The sequence below is a fragment of the Haliotis cracherodii genome, unplaced genomic scaffold (assembly GCF_022045235.1).
Source record: "Haliotis cracherodii isolate W230 unplaced genomic scaffold, xgHalCrac1.p SCAF_2, whole genome shotgun sequence".
NCBI classification, from domain to species: domain Eukaryota; kingdom Metazoa; phylum Mollusca; class Gastropoda; order Lepetellida; family Haliotidae; genus Haliotis; species Haliotis cracherodii.
Genome location: NW_027266275.1, coordinates 42114864 through 42133795, shown reverse-complemented (window position 1 = coordinate 42133795; position 18932 = coordinate 42114864). Strand labels below are relative to the sequence as shown.

At 43.4% G+C, this 18932-nt stretch overlaps 1 protein-coding gene across 1 annotated transcript in view; it reads right to left on the bottom strand.

The window, feature by feature from the left end:
- LOC139469138 (telomere length regulation protein TEL2 homolog) overlaps positions 1–18932 on the bottom strand; it is a 59571-nt gene that overhangs the window by 27701 nt on the left and 12938 nt on the right. Inside the window, exons 6-14 of the mRNA XM_071251274.1 lie at positions 18812–18880; positions 13655–13796; positions 12933–13069; positions 12499–12578; positions 7607–7717; positions 4916–5096; positions 3423–3539; positions 1742–1813; positions 133–389 (exon numbers count right to left, since the gene is read on the bottom strand). Coding sequence (XP_071107375.1) covers positions 133–389; positions 1742–1813; positions 3423–3539; positions 4916–5096; positions 7607–7717; positions 12499–12578; positions 12933–13069; positions 13655–13796; positions 18812–18880 — 1166 coding nt within the window. The remainder of the gene's footprint in view (positions 1–132; positions 390–1741; positions 1814–3422; positions 3540–4915; positions 5097–7606; positions 7718–12498; positions 12579–12932; positions 13070–13654; positions 13797–18811; positions 18881–18932) is intronic.

Here is an 18932-nt window from a genome sequence, read left to right as displayed (position 1 = left end):
ATAATGTTTAAACACACAAAACATTTAGGTCACAGGAGTGTATTAATCATGTCCAGATAAACACATTTCTCTAGAATGTTGGTTTTGTGCTGACTTTAGAAATGTAACCTTAAGATAACAGAGAGACCATACCTGTCAAAGTTCTTCATGAGGGGGTAGAAGAAGTGTCCTGCCACTGGTGCAAACATGTTGGGCATAGGCTGTGGCAGGGGTTGTGATCGACCTCTGGCAAACCTTCGAGTCTTAGACTCAATCCTCTTCTCCACAATCTCCCTCCAGGTAGCACTGTCCGCCTGGCTCGAGGACTGTATCTCTTCCACCTTCCTGTGCGCTGCTTGCGTCGACGGTGGAGAAGGTTTAGATAGCTCCTTAGCTGCAGCCACAAGAACCTGGGGGAGGGGGAGAGGTAAAAAGCTGCACGAAATATTACTTCCTTGCAATTGGTAGAGAGAGTATAACCCATTATTTAGCAATTCAAACATGTAACAGCATGTTGTTTTCATGTGTGAGGATAGTTTTTTTTATTGACGCACGATGCACAAGCTTCCCCATGATCATGGTGTGGACAAATCCAGAATTATAATAATCAGGTGAATCTTGGGTTGGCACCAACAGCATACAGATCTCTGCTGTAATTATCTCTGTACAGTTGTAGCACCTGAGACCACAGGGCTATTCTTGCCTCTTACAAAACATAAAGAAAATATATACAAATACACAATACAATATCCTATATATAAGTGGGGTCAACGTGAGCTTATGGATGTCTGGTGGTAACTGTGTAGTTACAAATGTTCTAACATACTTCAAGTCAATCTGGCACCGATATGTAACAGGATTGGTAAACTATAAGACAAACTGTCAAAGATACTGTGTTACTCCAACAAAAATCTGAATTATTATATACTGTCTGCAGCAAAGGTGAATGAGACTGCCGCCTCCATGTTCTTTAACAATGACGTCACCGTACTGTACCCCACCATGTGACATAATGGCTCTGTAGGATGGCATCAACGGAATCACAGTAGAAATTCAGGGAAATTTGTAAATGCAGACATTTGTATCCACTATCCATACAGACATTATAGTTTCTAAAACATGAATAATGTTTTGTCTCTTTACATTGTAATAAGGTTAAATTCCATGAATACTATCTTCATGCAAGCTTTGGTGCTGTCATGACCCAGGGTGTCTGTATCACAATAGATTGCACAGTGACCACCTTACTTTTTCTGATCTAAAGGAGATGAATACTCCCACTACCGACCAGCACACATGTTTCATTTGCCCATTTCCATTCATTTCATTCTCATATCAATTCTATAGTAACTCAGAAGATACCAGGACACAGGGATGTGTGACGTCCTCCATCTGTGTTTATCTGGCCAACAGGTATTAGCATCACAACCTATGGAACACTGGTTCTGGAGCATTTGCCTCAACTCACATGTTTCAGCAGAACTTCTGCTCATACTACCCATGGTGCAGTCTGGAGATAAACGTTCTGGAATCCTGAGGTTTGCATTTTGCACTATATGATCATGAGTCTGAGCTTGTGAAAGTATCTTTAGAAAAATGTATATATGCTTGTTAGATTCATACTTTTACTATTAATGTTTAGTACTTTTGTTTAAAATTTCCAATAATAAATCAGTGCATCCTGTCATCTAAGGGCTGCAATGTTTTAGTCAGTTTCACAACTCAGCATAGCCCTATAGTATGTTATATATCAGTTGATCACCTCTAGAATGTCCATCCTCTGCCGCAGGTTGTAGTTCCTCTCATAGAATTCCTGTGTCAGATAGTCAGCCACCTACAACATGGAGGATAAGAAAGAGTCTCTCACTGTAGTCAACAATACTACAGCTGTATTACAGCAGTCTCTCACTGTAGTCAACAATACTACAGCTGTATTACAGCAGTCTCTCACTGTAGTCAACAATACTACAGCTGTATTACAGTGGTCTCTCACTGTAGTCAACAATACTACAGATGTATTACAGCAGTCTCTCACTGTAGTCAACAATACTACAGCTGTATTACAGCAGTCTCTCACTGTAGTCAACAATACTACAGCTGTATTACAGCAGTCTCTCACTGTAGTCAACAATACTACAGCTGTATTACAGCAGTCTTTCACTGTAGTCAACAATACTACAGCTGTATTACAGCAGTCTTTCACTGTTGTCAGCAATACTACAGCTGTATTACAGCAGTCTTTCACTGTAGTCAACAATACTACAGCTGTATTACAGCAGTCTTTCACTGTTGTCAGCAATACTACAGCTGTATTACAGCAGTCTTTCACTGTTGTCAGCAATACTACAGCTGTATTACAGCAGTCTTTCACTGTAGTCAGCAATACTACAGATGTATCACAACGATCTCTCACTGTAGTCAGCAATACTACAGATGTACAACACCAATCTCTCACTGTAGTCAGCAATACTACAGATGTATCACACCAATCTCTCACTGTAGTCAGCAATACTACAGATGTATCACACCAATCTCTCACTGTAGTCAACAATACTACAGATGTATCACACCAATCTCTCACTGTAGTCAGCAATACTACAGATGTATCACACCAATCTCTCACTGTAGTCAGCAATACTACAGATGTACCACACCAATCTCTCACTGTAGTCAACAATACTACAGATGTATCACACCAATCTCTCACTGTAGTCAGTAATACTACAGATGTATCACACCAATCTCTCACTGTAGTCAGTAATACTACAGATGTATCACACCAATCTCTCACTGTAGTCAGCAATACTACAGATGTATCACACCAATCTCTCACTGTAGTCAGCAATACTACAGATGTACCACACCAATCTCTCACTGTAGTCAGCAATACTACAGATGTATCACACCAATCTCTCACTGTAGTCAGTAATACTACAGATGTACCACACCAATCTCTCACTGTAGTCAGCAATACTACAGATGTATCACAACAACTTCTCACTGTAGTCAGCAATACTACAGATGTACAACACCAATCTCTCACTGTAGTCAGCAATACTACAGATGTATCACAACAACTTCTCACTGTAGTCAGCAATACTACAGATGTACCACACCAATCTCTCACTGTAGTCAGCAATACTACAGATGTACAACACCAATCTCTCACTGTAGTCAGCAATACTACAGATGTACAACACCAATCTCTCACTGTAGTCAGCAATACAGTCTACTGAGACAGTGTGATTCCTGCAGATAATGGCAGGTAAACATAGGAGACATTGCAGATTCCTGCAGGTCTCCTTTCACAAGATTGAAACTACAGGTAGCACAGTGTTAATCCTCTACAAAAGACATCTGTCAAGTAAAAACCACAGTTACTGTGGTAAGAGTAACAGTAACATGAGTAACAGCTACTGTTGGAGGTAGAAGCTGTGACATACCATCCTGGGACACTGCACTGTGAGAGCCACCATTGCAGCAAAGCGCCTGGTGATGAAACCCCTGTAACTGGCGCCGTCACTGAGGTGGAGCAGGACCTTTGTGAACTCGGCTGCTATCTGGACACAGAGAACAGTGGTAACAGCAACAACAGGAGAGGAGGGGTCAGACTGTGTCTAACAATAGCAGTCATACCAGTTCAATGTAATGTAACGATTTGCTAAAAGATTGTCATGTGGGTATAACGATGCTGTCTTAAAGATGAAATAAAGAATAAAAACTGTGTTAAATTGCTAAACAACATTAAAAATGCAGAAATTCAAATTTGAACTTAAGTCTAATTTGTTGTTATAGAAACTGGGAATTTAAACAAAACCACCCCAAATAGTAAAAGGCACCAGTTCATGGCAGGACTAATATCTGTTGCAAGTTCAATCAATAAATATTGAAATTCTTTGATACATAATAATAAAGCTTTGGTGGTGAATTGGTACAGAGTATGTATTATAATATAATTGTGGTATGATCCCCTGGAATGTTACATTCCAGTTATTGTCTCAGACTCAATTGTCAAGTGTATCACACCTCCATTCCATTACGATAAATACTCTCAACCCATTCGCCTCCATAGCTTCGTTTGGAGTTCAGTTCAAATGACAGGACACTAAAAATAGTCATGACACAATATTGGTTACAGGAACACCACATACTGGTAAGTAACAACAACACAAGTACTTGACTTGTGTTATTTACCCTGCCTCATAATACAAGTGAGTGTCATCACCCGATGTATGGATGCTGTTGCAAGGTTAGTTTAAGTTTTCACACTGTGGTATTCAAGCAAATCAGCAATTTTTATAACATAACCACAATAAACGCATTTAAATAGATCCATAAAAGAGTTGAATAGTTGCATATGAAATATTCCTGCTGTCTACTGTGTAAATACTCTGCATAACTATTTCAGATTTATGAAGATAAAGTTGAACAATTTCCTTTTGTTCGGTCGACTGCGATAGAACATAAATACACATAATGAAAAACCCATGCACATCCTGTTTGAATTTCAGCTTCATGTTACTAAATGAATCTGAATAACATACATCTGAACTCATGTCCCCTGATCTGTAGGCTGTTATCAGAAAAACTAAAGTGAATTGTACGACATTCTAACTATGTTTATGTCAGAAAGAACCATATTGCATATGGATATGAGCAGTTGCACATTATAAGTATGTAGGGAGAAGATTGAATGGCAAGGTTCTGTCCTTGTTATGGCCTGCTTCCGGTGCCCGTTGGTGCTGGTAAACATCTTCTCCTTAGATTTACTGACAAGAGCTAGTTTCTCCATGCCCCATGGGACACCTGTCCTTTAAACATGTTTTGTTCTCCAATAACCCAACCCAAACAACTTAGTCAATTGAACTTAAAGACATTTATCTTGATTTTGACTGAATCAATCTGTTAGCAACAATACAACACAGAGACTTTGTACCTCCTGAAGACCATCTGGATTCCTCCGAATGAGAGTCTCGGCCTCCTGGAGACACACGTCCACTCTGTCCACGTCGTCCGTGCTGACAAGGCCATCCATACAGTCCCGCACATATTTGGGGACCTTCACCTTGGTCCGGACTACATCGTGTGACATGTCAAAGGCCTGGAGATCATCATCGCTGTAGTACATAAATAGATCTCCATGACAGAATGCCAACAACATGGCCAGGGCTTATCACCAATATGAAAGCTCAATGATATAACACATTGCAAAATATTAAACAAGAATACACAAAAATATGAAACTGAAATCTTAATATAACAAAACAACATAAATATTTCATCATGAAAAAGGCAGAAATGGCAGCGTAATGGGCAAATACGACAATTTCAACATGCATGCCACATATAAAATATTCTGTAGATAATTTGAGTGACACAATTGCTTCTACTATATTCATTACATTTCGACTTCATAATCCCGGTTTCCGAGATGCCCAAAATATACATGAACAGGGGTGAAGGTCAGGGACTACAGCAGAGTCAAGAATCCCATTACACCACATAACAAGTAGTACGAAGGATGGGGTATGCAAGGCCCTGGACCGGGTCAAGAATCCCATTATACCACATAACAAGTAGTACGAAGGATGGGGTACGCAAGGCCCTGGACCGGGTCAAGAATCCCATTACACCACATAACAAGTAGTACGAAGGATGGGATACGCAAGGCCCTGGACCAGGTCAAGAATCCCATCATACCATATAACAAGTAGTACAAGGATGGGGTACGCAAGGCCCTGGACCGGGTCAAGAATCCCATTACACCATATAACAAGTAGTACGAAGGATGGGGTACGCAAGGCCCTGGACCGGGTCAAGAAACCCATCATACCATATAACAAGTAGTATGAAGGATGGGGTACGCAAGGCCCTGGACCGGGTCAAGAATCCCCTAACGTGGCTATAACCCCCGCCCCTGTTGCCGAAAAAATATTGAACGGTTTATGAGTTATGCTCCGGAAACGAACCCTACCCTCACAGAACCTAAGTCCATCTTGTTGACATGGAAACGTAAAAAAAAACATTTCTAAAATTTCTAAATAGCAAAAGGCACCAGTTCAGCATGTACCTGACAGACCTGTAAAGTTTGATGAAAAAATATTGAACGGTTTATGAGTTATGCTCCGGAAACGAACCCTACCCTCACAGAACCTAAGTCCATCTTGTTGCCATGGAAAAGTAAAAAATAAACATTTCTAAAATTTCTAAATAGCAAAAGGCACCAGTTCAGCATGTACCTGACAGACATGCAAAGTTTGATGAAAAAATATTGAACGGTTTATGAGTTATGCTCCGGAAACGAAACATTGGGCGTGGGATAACAAGTAGTACAAGGATGGGGTACGCAAGGCCCTGGACCGGGTCAAGAAACCCATTACACCATATGATTTCAAGGGTGATGTTAAAAAGGGTTAGTTAGATTTCTTGAAAGTAATAATCAAAATACTGTCTATTGGTATTCTTAATACTTTCTAGCGATCAAACTTAATGAGGAATTGTATGTATTGAAGCGAATGAAACATCAACTGCCTTTCGCTCAGATTAAGTAAAGTAATTCAGATGAAAGTGATGAATTCACTGATCCATAGTTTAGACATGAACAAAAAAAAATTGAATCAATGGAATAATCTTTTGATGCATCATTTCAAGTAACACAAGAAGGTTTGGAGCAACAGACTTCAATAGATCAACAAAGCAATGTGCCATAAAAGGAAATTAAAGAGATGTTCCCCTACATAATTAATGTTAAGAATATCGATAATGATTGTTAGAAATGGGAATTAAGATCTGCCTTATTCCCAGAAGATTAAAAAAATCACCCAGACTTTAAAGCTACAGATTCACCTACACCATTTTCAAAATTGCAAAAAGTTGAAAATGAAAAACTTAGTTATTACTCTATTTGGAAATGTTAAAGATACAAAAGGATCATTGTACCCAGGATAAGCTGTGCTTGTGAGCAGAGAGTCAATCTATTTCTGGTTGAAAACGATGGACTTTTTCATTACACTTGGATAGCCTGTTATAGGATCAAACAGCTCATAGAGAGAAAACTTACTTGTGTGAAACATGTCTGCATGCATATTGCATATAAGGACAAGTGTAGAGGAGTTGGGCAGACTGCTATTAGAGTTGATGAAAGAGATGCTTTCCTTGATTGGTTGGTTGGTTTGTTGTTTAATGCCGCACTCAGCAATATTCCAGCTATATGATGGCGGTCTGTAAATAATCGAGTCAGGACCAGACAATCCAGTGATTAATGTCATGAGCATGGATCCTCGCAATTGGGATCGATGACATGCATCAACCAAGTCAGCGAGCCTGACCACCCGATCCCGTTAGTTGCCTTTTATGACAAGCATAGTCGCCTTTTTACGGCAAGCATGGGTTGCTGAAGACCTATTCTACCCCGGAATCTTCACGGGTCGTTTCCTTGAAGAATTACCAAAATCAATTGCCAGTACCATACATATCTATGCCGATTTCGAGGCTCTCATTACAAACACACTGAGGTGGTACTCATTACACTTGGAAGAGACAATAACAAAAGAAAAGGGATCCTGGGCAATCATGTACTGCAATATGTGACATGAAACACAGACTGGTGCTGATGGTGGCAACTCACCTGTCCAGGTCGGAATCCTCCCCCAACCCTGACTGTGACGGCTGGGGTGCTCCCCTTGGGACAGCAGCTGGCAAGGGTGTGCTCTCTGATATCACTGTCTTTCCCAACATCCTGCAAATAAAGTGAGTTTTAGCATTGTGATGGCTGTGTAGCTCACCTGGCAAGAATGGAAATGCATACAAGGATATCATAATGTTGTAATCATAAATAACAAGGCCAAATTTAATCTAATATACAGTTATACATTGTTATTTCAATCAATAGCATTTCAATCAACAGCTGAAGTTCAATACCCCCTGCTGATGCCAGAAACCTTGAATGAACGTCATCCATAGGACCCACATTTGATATTCATATTCTCTCCATGCCAACTATCTGCTCTCCAGAACACTTTTGACATCTTTGGGTTGAAGCTGTTAATAGGCTGTTAATAGTTTTTAAACTTGAACTGTTTCACTCTTGTCTTCCTATCATGTACCGTAATGCCCTCCGCATGATGCTCATGTGATTAGTTTTCCTTTGTGCCAGATAGATGACATATTTCCACTGTCCTGCTGGAGTTGACAATCTCCCGCCAGATCACCAGACACACAACACACAATGTACAAAATGTTGTCATCTTCAAATCACACTTAAATGTTTCTGACTTTTTCTTCAAGAAATTGTATCTATACAACTCAATCATTTTCATTTGTTTTCCCAAGAAATTTCCAGAGATTCTTTGTGTACTTATCCACAGACAGACGAACCTGATTGGCTCATCTCTGTTACCTCTGACTTTGTGCGCCAACAAGGTGGTCCCCTGCCCAACAGGTAGCTTTTTGGAATTCCCAGAATCTTCTAGGTATCCCAAGCATCCAAGTGCACACATAACCCTGAAAAACTTACAACGACATGCCAATTGTCCTAAACAGTGCCGAAGATGTGGCCATTAGAGTTTCAAATGCTTTGTCTTTGTGATAGGAGGAACATCTGTCAAGTTGTGTTGATGTGCTGGTGAAATTTTACAGTCTTCCTTGATCTACTGATGTAAGTTTAGCGGCCTTAAAATGTTTGAGTCTCTTGATGGGATTCAAACCTTCTGATCTGAGGTCAGATGCCTTGTCCACATGACCAAAGAAGTTAACCCTGACAAGGTAAGGATGTCAATTATGGGATGACTTCAAGCACTACATACTACATACTACTCCCCCCTGTCAACAGAAGGCACGTCCCAGGCCGCATAGTAGGGACATGAGTCTCATTTTGCTCAAATTTAATATGAGCATGCTCAGCCCCAAGTTTGGTGCCAATGTAACGGGCATAAAATTTGATCCCATGATGGGATTCAAACTGTAGATCTTCTGATCAGAGGTCGGACGCCTTGTCCACAAGACCAAAGAGGTAAGGATGACTCCTACGCCCTGCTACATAAGCATGACTGGAAGTAAGTCCTCTCCAAGAGGTCCTGCTGCTCACAGTCTGTAGAACACACAGACATTCTGGTGGTGCTGGCTCCTTTGGTCATGGACTGTAAGCTTGTTGTTGTCAGGGCCAGCCTGCATGTGACGTAGCAGACTGCCACAGAAGACAGCAGGAAAATACAGGCAGCCATCTTAACACCTTGTGTCCACACAGTCTCTTCTCCGTGTGTGGGTGTGCTTTATAACTCATCATAATATAATGATCATATACTCATCTATTTATTTGGAACTGAAAGTAGACATCCATACTATCCTTTGAGCATTTTACATATTTGTTTTAAAGATCATAGGGTCTTATTGTTATCAGTGTGAATTATTAAATGGAAAGACCTTATATTGGCTCAAATAATAATAAAATTCAAATAAAAGTTATATATAAGCTGACCAGCTTTACACAACCTGAAATATTTAAAACTGGTCCTGATGGCTACCCTACAGTTTGAAAGTTAAACTTCTTCCTATCTGTCATCATTATCACAGGTATCACATTCATCAGCCTCATCAGAAGCAGCCTCTTGTTCACACTTCAACACCAATGTTGCCAATCATACACCCTCCCCAACCAGACGACCAGCAGTACTGAAGCTCACCATAACCAAGTGATACAAGCCCTGAGTAACAGAGAGGAACTAAACCACCACATTTGTCCCAAAACCATTCGACCCAGCATATGGATTCGATGCAATGAGTTTTCATTTATATTTTTCAAGTTCACTGAACACTTTCCGGTACCTATTATGATACCCCGGGATATGTGAACAGAGATGTGACAGTCACAACTGAAACCTAGGCAGTTTTACTCATGTTTTCCTTTGCGTCAATACAACATTTGCATGTATGTAATTCAAATAATTTATACATCTCACATAAGACCCACTAATCAAGCTAGGGAAACTTCAAATGTAATGTTTTGGTTATTTGCAAACTTCTATCCTTCACAAACATCTGAAATGTCTTATAATTCAGTATACTGGTTCATGAAAACACATTTAAAACTTTTATCTGGAATAAGTGCCTATTTCACATTCTGGTGACCTTGACCTTTCAAAAAGGCAACCAATGTCAATACAACTTGAGACAATGCCTCAGCGGTCAAGCTGAAGTCACTACCTAAACACTATGCCTTACGATCAGCTGACGTACGTACAGCTTATGATGGCAGTGTTTTGAATACACTACACTGAATTATGACAGTCATGTCTCATCTTGAAGACAATAAACATGATGAACGTCAAATACAAGCAATGACACTACCTAGTACATTACAGCAGACATGTTTATGTAAAATTAACATAAAATTAATGGTGAAAAGATATGACGATACAGTGTTGTACCTGATATGAGCCCAATGATACAATACATTGATTTACAGCCCCTGTATTGTGTTGCATACCATAAATTTTATTACAAGTTATATTTGTGTAAAACCATGTGAATAATAACAGAAACTGTTCTGCCCCCAGCTTCCCAGATTCTCTACTATTTCGTGGTTGGACATCAATAGGGCAACATTCACAGCGTGTTGCTGTTTGTCAGCACCATACCCGTGCTCGTGGGTTTCACCGAAGTGGTAAACATCTGAGACCTGCATCACTTCGGGCTTTCCTCCCACATTAAGCTGACACGCCGTGATATAACTGGAATAATGTTAAAAGCGGCGTTAAACCCAACTCACTCACTCACTCACTAATGTGGGAGGAAAGCCCGAAGTGATGCAGGTCTAAGACGTTTACCACTTCGGTGAAACCCACGAGCACAGGTTCTTCAAACACGTTCCCCCCAGACATGCCAGGAACATCATTTGACAACATGAAAGTCTTAAAGTGCAAGTATCATGAAAAATAGAGAAATATTTTCTTACATCATTATGTAGCCAGTATGATGTACAATATGATGGCTGGGAGACACAGTGTGAAAATGTCAATTTAGCGCTGTTGAGCTTAATTAAAAGTAGATATTTGAGGTTTGTATTGGTAACAACCCAAACAAATCTTAAAAGCACAAATGAGGGGGCGTGGCTTAATTAGCAAGGCCGGCTGAAGCTGAATGGGCAATATCACCAGCCGCATACAGAATCTACGTGATCGTTTCTTCAGGTGCAGGAAGACCTGTGAGGTATATATAATATGGCAAGTGGGGGCGTGTCAAGTAAACTTGATTTAACATGAATAATTTTTAACATTGTAAAATATTGTCATTTTCAATCTAAGTGGAGCAGGTCCCACCACGCATCACCACCACCACCATCCCCAATCCATGACGTTATAAAGATAAACATCATTTGGTCTTTGTAGCCAATTAGTGCCCATTACCCAGAACAGTGTTTGTCTCACCTACAGTTACTCATCTCACATCAGCTGCATGCCCCTGAGTAGATTACTGCATAACGTATGTCAGCAGTCAGTCCAGGTACCACACAACACTCAGTCATGTGTACAGTGTATGTGTAACACGTTTACAAGTGGCACAGACTCACAGGGTCTTTGACATGATAATTCATCTTTCTAGTGCTATTTCAAGACAATCTAACCAATCTGTGTTGTGCAATCACTTGTGATCCATGCTTCCAAGATGGGGGTCATCGTGGTTATTTCTGTCACAACTGTCGGTCACAGGTTCACAGGTGTTCATTTTACTTCTTTCCCCCAAATCACCAATTCATCTTCCGAGACAACTCAAAGACTATCGTCACTGTCAGAGTTGGTCATATCGGCAAGTTATGATCAATTTGAGCTCATGATACCACAAAAAGGAACGAGGTGCGATCGATGCTTCATCATTTTATACACAGATCAGCGAATACTGGAAACAAAGAAAAGTCTCACAACAAAACACAAGAAAGTACAGAAAAGCGAACAATAAACACAACTGAAGAAATAGTATGTTTCACACATCATTTTCTCACTGTTCAAACAGTGAGCTCAATGTGTGGTGTAAATGGCCTTAGTCACATTTCCGTTGTTGAACGAAAAAGGAGTGTTTCTTTATCCTTTGATCATCTCTTATATGAAGGAAAGTGTAGTGTACAAATGGTCAGTGTTTAATTGTAAATAGGAGAATGTCCAGGGATTTAGAAGAGTGAAGAATAGACTTCCTTTGCCAACCATGACTGTGAACGATCAAGCATGTAATTTTGGAGGAAATTGCATCCCTACATGTCCATATACGGAGCCTCTATATCTGCCTCCGCTGTATTTCATTTCAGTCTCTGAAACTGGTAGACAGGACTAAAGTGCAAATAAACCTTATTTACACGCCACTTTCAATGTTTTGAATACATATTTGCATTAACAATGTTATGATCTATCCAATTCTGCAAAGTTGTATATGTCCATGAGACTTGCATTTTAGACCTAACTGCTTTCTGTAAATGTTGTGCACAGAAGACACAGTTGATTAAAACAAAGGGAGACAACAAATTAACATCACCTGTCCAGTGCATCAACACTTGGCTCCTCAGGTACAGCTGTTGCCGCCAGCAACGCATCAATCTCAGCATCACTCTCAGACTGAAAATGAAAACAAACACTCAAACAAAAAGTACCAGGTACAGATATACGGATCCCTGAGGGATGATGTGAAAATAAATACAACACCCGAGGAAGTGAGAGAGTGAGTGAGTATGGTTTTACGACACTTTTAGCAATATTCCAGCAAAATCATGGCAGGGGACTCACTGCCTTTGGCGTAGAGCTTTAACCACAAGGTTACCCCACCTCCCTTTGAGGGGGTCATTAGTTATGGCAAAATGTTCATGATATTAAGAGGGCAAACCATTTTTATACTCTGATTGATGAAGTCACTCTGGGATACCTGGAAGAGTTTTACTGATCAAGATGTCCTCTACCAAGTGTGTGACTGACCTGGAAGTTGAGCTGCGGTCCACCTTGATCCACCTGTCGGGTAAGGTTCTCAGCCACTGTCATGCCCAGCCTCCGCATCTTTGGGTCAGAGTGGCCGATGTGACACGACACTCCCGGCATCAGGAGACGAACAAACTCTGAAATAACGAAACTCTACTTACAATTTCTGAATTAATGCTGGATGAAATGCCCTTGCAAACAGGACCTTAGTGTAACAACACTGTAACTCACCTGTCAGCATTCCACAGCTCTGTACAGGGAATTGTGGTGCCTTGGATCACAAGGTCACCCAGAGCCTTCTTTTTTTCTTTTTCAAAGTTATATCTCCCACAAACATATACATTGACATTTCATAACCAGTAAATATGAAAAGAACAGAGCATATAATATTGATTTTTGTTTTTAAGTAAAGGTAGTAATCAGGTATTACAAAAAATCACTTTGTATTCGCAGGGTCTGAATGATGACCAATAGCAGTATCGGTAATATTTGGATTGATTACAATTTGTAAATGCTATCATTTTTGTTATTAAATAAAATTATAGAATTTCTCTTTGAATTTGTCAAAAAAAGCTATAAGGGTCTTTTCTCTATTCTCCTCATTTTATGGATGGCTTGTCTAACTATCAATCTAATAGCATTTAAAAAATCATTATATATACACCTAAAGCCACAAAGTATTTTTGTCTGATGTAGCACATGGTCTGACATAATAAACTTACCATCCTTGTACGCTTCCTTCTCCTGGGAGTTCAGATGTCCCACACAGATGAGCACTGCCTGGGAGATGTAGCGATGTTGCTCGTACGCTGTATGCTTAACACTGCTGGCATCCCCCCACACCTCTAGCAGGGACAGAAACACCTGCACAGAGAGACAACATCAACTTGACAGTAATGACACACTACCCAGTATCTGCTGACACACTACACAGAGACATCATCAACTTGACAGTAATGACACACTACCCAGTATCTGCTGACACACTACACAGAGACATCATCAACTTGACAGTAATGACACACTACCCAGTATCTGCTGACACACTACACAGAGACAACATCAACTTGACAGTAATGACACACTACCCAGTATCTGCTGACACACTACACAGAGACATCATCAACTTGACAGTAATGACACACTACCCAGTATCTGCTGACACACTACACAGAGACATCATCAACTTGACAGTAATGACACACTACCCAGTATCTGCTGACACACTACACAGAGACATCATCAACTTGACAGTAATGACACACTACCCAGTATCTGCTGACACACTACACAGAGACATCATCAACTTGACAGTAATGACACACAACCCAGTATCTGCTGACACACGACACAGAGACATCATCAACTTGACAGTAATGACACACTACCCAGTATCTGCTGACACACTACACAGAGACATCATCAACTTGACAGTAATGACACACTACCCAGTATCTGCTGACACACGACACAGAGACATCATCAACTTGACAGTAATGACACACAACCCAGTATCTGCTGACACACTACACAGAGACATCATCAACTTGACAGTAATGACACACAACCCAGTATCTGCTGACACACTACACAGAGACATCATCAACTTGACAGTAATGACACACAATCCAGTTTCTGCTAACACACTACACAGAGACATCATCAACTTGACAGTAATGTCAAACTACCCAGTATCTGCTGACACACGACACAGAGACATCATCAACTTGACAGTAATGACACACAACCCAGATTCTGCTGACACACTACACAGAGACATCATCAACTTGACAGTAATGTCAAACTACTCAGTATCTGCTGACACACTACACAGAGACATCATCATCTTGACAGTAATGACACACAACCCAGTATCTGCTGTGGGTTACATGGCCCGGCTACATGAGTGGGTTACATGGCCGGGCTACATGAGTGTGTTACATGGCCGGGCTACATGAGTGTGTTACATGGCCGGGCTACATGAGCGGGCTACATGGCCGGGCTACATGAGTGGGTTACATGGCCGGGCTACATGAGCGGGCTACATGGCCGGGCTACATGAGTGGGTTACATGAGTGGGTTACATGGCCAGGCTACATGAGTGGGTTACATGGCCAGGCTACATGAGCGGGTTACATGGCCGGGCTACATGAGTGGGTTACATGGCCAGGCTACATGAGCGGGCTACATGGCCAGGCTACATGAGCGGGCTACATGGCCAGGCTACATGAGCGGGCTACATGGCCAGGCTACATGAGTGGGTTACATGGCCAGGCTACATGAGCGGGTTACATGGCCAGGCTACATGAGCGGGCTACATGGCCGGGCTACATGAGTGGGTTACATGGCCAGGCTACATGAGCGGGCTACATGGCCGGGCTACATGAGTGGGTTACATGGCCCGGCTACATGAGCGGGCTACATGGCCCGGCTACATGAGTGGGTTACATAGCCAGGCTACATGAGTGGGTTACATGGCCCGGCTACATGAGCGGGCTACATGGCCCGGCTACATGAGTGGGTTACATGGCCCGGCTACATGAGTGGGTTACATGGCCGGGCTACATGAGTGGGCTACATGGCCGGGCTACATGAGTGGGCTACATGGCCGGGCTACATGAGTGGGCTACATGGCCCGGCTACATGAGTGGGTTACATGGCCAGGCTACATGAGCGGGCTACATGGCCCGGCTACATGAGTGGGTTACATGGCCAGGCTACATGAGTGGGTTACATGGCCCGGCTACATGAGCGGGCTACATGGCCGGGCTACATGAGTGGGTTACATGGCCGGGCTACATGAGTGGGTTACATGGCCAGGCTACATGAGTGGGTTACATGGCCCGGCTACATGAGCGGGTTACATGGCCGGGCTACATGAGTGGGTTACATGGCCGGGCTACATGAGTGGGTTACATGGCCAGGCTACATGAGTGGGTTACATGGCCGGGCTACATGAGTGGGTTACATGGCCGGGCTACATGAGCGGGTTACATGGCCGGGCTACATGAGTGGGTTACATGGCCGGGCTACATGAGTGGGTTACATGGTCGGGCTACATGAGTGGGTTACATGGCCGGGCTACATGAGTGGGTTACATGGCCGGGCTACATGAGTGGGTTACATGGCCGGGCTACATGAGCGGGCTACATGGCCGGGCTACATGAGTGGGTTACATGGCCCGGCTACATGAGCGGGCTACATGGCCGGGCTACATGAGTGGGTTACATGGCCGGGCTACATGAGTGTGTTACATGGCCGGGCTACATGGCCGGGCTACATGAGCGGGTTACATGGCCGGGCTACATGAGTGTGTTACATGGCCAGGCTACATGAGCGGGCTACATGAGTGGGTTACATGGCCGGGCTACATGAGTGGGTTACATGGCCCGGCTACATGAGCGGGCTACATGGCCGGGCTACATGAGTGTGTTACATGGCCGGGCTACATGAGCGGGTTACATGGCCGGGCTACATGAGTGGGTTACATGGCCGGGCTACATGAGTGGGTTACATGGCCGGGCTACATGAGTGGGTTACATGGCCCGGCTACATGAGCGGGCTACATGGCCGGGCTACATGAGTGGGTTACATGGCCGGGCTACATGAGTGTGTTACATGGCCGGGCTACATGGCCGGGCTACAAGAGTGTGTTACATGGCCAGGCTACATGAGCGGGCTACATGGCGGGGCTACATGAGTGGGTTACATGGCCGGGCTACATGAGTGGGTTACATGGCCAGGCTACATGAGTGGGTTACATGGCCGGGCTACATGAGTGGGTTACATGGCCAGGCTACATGAGTGGGTTACATGGCGGGGCTACATGAGTGTGTTACATGGCCAGGCTACATGAGTGTGTTACATGGCCAGGCTACATGAGCGGGCTACATGGCGGGGCTACATGAGTGGGCTACATGGCCGGGCTACATGAGTGTGTTATATGGCCAGGCTACATGAGCGGGCTACATGGCCGGGCTACATGAGCGGGCTACATGGCCAGGCTACATGAGTGGGTTACATGGCCGGGCTACATGAGTGGGTTACATGGCCAGGCTACATGAGCGGGCTACATGGCCGGGCTACATGAGTGGGTTACATGGCCAGGCTACATGAGTGGGTTACATGGCCGGGCTACATGAGTGGGTTACATGGCCAGGCTACATGAGCGGGCTACATGGCGGGGCTACATGAGTGTGTTACATGGCCAGGCTACATGAGTGTGTTACATGGCCGGGCTACATGAGCGGGCTACATGGCGGGGCTACATGAGTGGGTTACATGGCCGGGCTACATGAGTGGGTTACATGGCCAGGCTACATGAGTGGGTTACATGGCCGGGCTACATGAGTGGGTTACATGGCCAGGCTACATGAGTGGGTTACATGGCCGGGCTACATGAGCGGGCTACATGAGTGGGTTACATGGCCGGGCTACATGAGTGTGTTACATGGCCGGGCTACATGAGCGGGCTACATGGCCGGGCTACATGAGTGGGTTACATGGCCGGGCTACATGAGCGGGCTACATGGCCGGGCTACATGAGTGGGTTACATGGCCGGGCTACATGAGCGGGTTACATGGCCGGGCTACATGAGCGGGTTACATGGCCGGGCTACATGAGCGGGTTACATGGCCGGGCTACATGAGCGGGTTACATGAGCGGGCTACATGAGTGGGTTACATGGCCAGGCTACATGAGCGGGCTACATGAGTGGGTTACATGAGCGGGCTACATGAGTGGGTTACATGGCGGGGCTACATGAGTGGGTTACATGGCCAGGCTACAAGAGCGGGCTACATGGCCGGGCTACATGAGCGGGCTACATGGCCGGGCTACATGAGCGGGTTACATGGCCAGGCTACATGAGCGGGCTACATGGCCGGGCTACATGAGTGGGCTACATGAGTGGGCTACATGAGCAGGCTACATGAGCCGGTTACATGGCTGGGCTTCTTAGCAGGTTACATGAGCGTGTTACAAGGCCAGATTACATGAGCCGGTTACATGGCTGGGCTACTTAGCAGGTTACATGAGCGTGTTACAAGGCCAGGTTACATGAGCCTGTTACATGGGCAGGTTACATGAGCGGGTTACATGAGCGAGTTACATGAGCGGGCTACATGAGCATGTTACATGAGCGGGTTACATGAGTGGGCTACATGAGCGTGTTACATGGCCGGACTACTTAGCGGGTTACATAGCCGGGCTACCTAGCGGGCTACATGAGCGTGTTACATGGCCGGGCTACATGAGCGTGTTACATGGCCGGGCTACTTAGCAGGTTACATGGCCGGACTACATGAGCAGGTTACATGGATAATAACTGCCTGCTCCTTGACCAATTAGAAGCAAGTAATGGAAAATTTTTTTTAGGTTATTTTAATGTAAGATGAGATAATACTGACTAACAGATGACCATGGCATCTTCCACACAATGGCATGTGAAGCCTAATTATTGGGGACTCCCCACTATCAGGACAATTACTGCTGGGAATGCTTGCATGTAAACAAAGGGATATTTTCCACACCCATGATTTCTTAAATTTCCTGGAAATGCTGCTGCCAAGATTAAAATTATTCTTCTGTATACCTTCTTGTTTGTCTTGTCCAAGTCCGTACCCTCAGTAATCAACTAAAGCTGACTCCTAGAGGCAGTGGCGGTTGACTATCATGAGCAATGATACACTGAACTAGTATGCCCAAAAATCCAGAAATAAACTGCCATATTTAGAACAATGTCAACAAACATCCCATATTTATAGCATCCTCAAATCTTAATCTACCTTGTAGCTGTTGACTGAGATTTGAAGGTATTGTCTTGAAAATACTTCTCATTCGTTCTGCCAATATCCCTTAGAACATTACAAGTACATACCTTTAAATAAAGTTTCCGTCTTGTATGTGAAGTTGCCAGGTAACCAATGATATTCTGCACAACAAGAATCTGAAAAATCGAGACTCATCATAATACCGCTGAAGTGTCGGTGTTAAAGAAT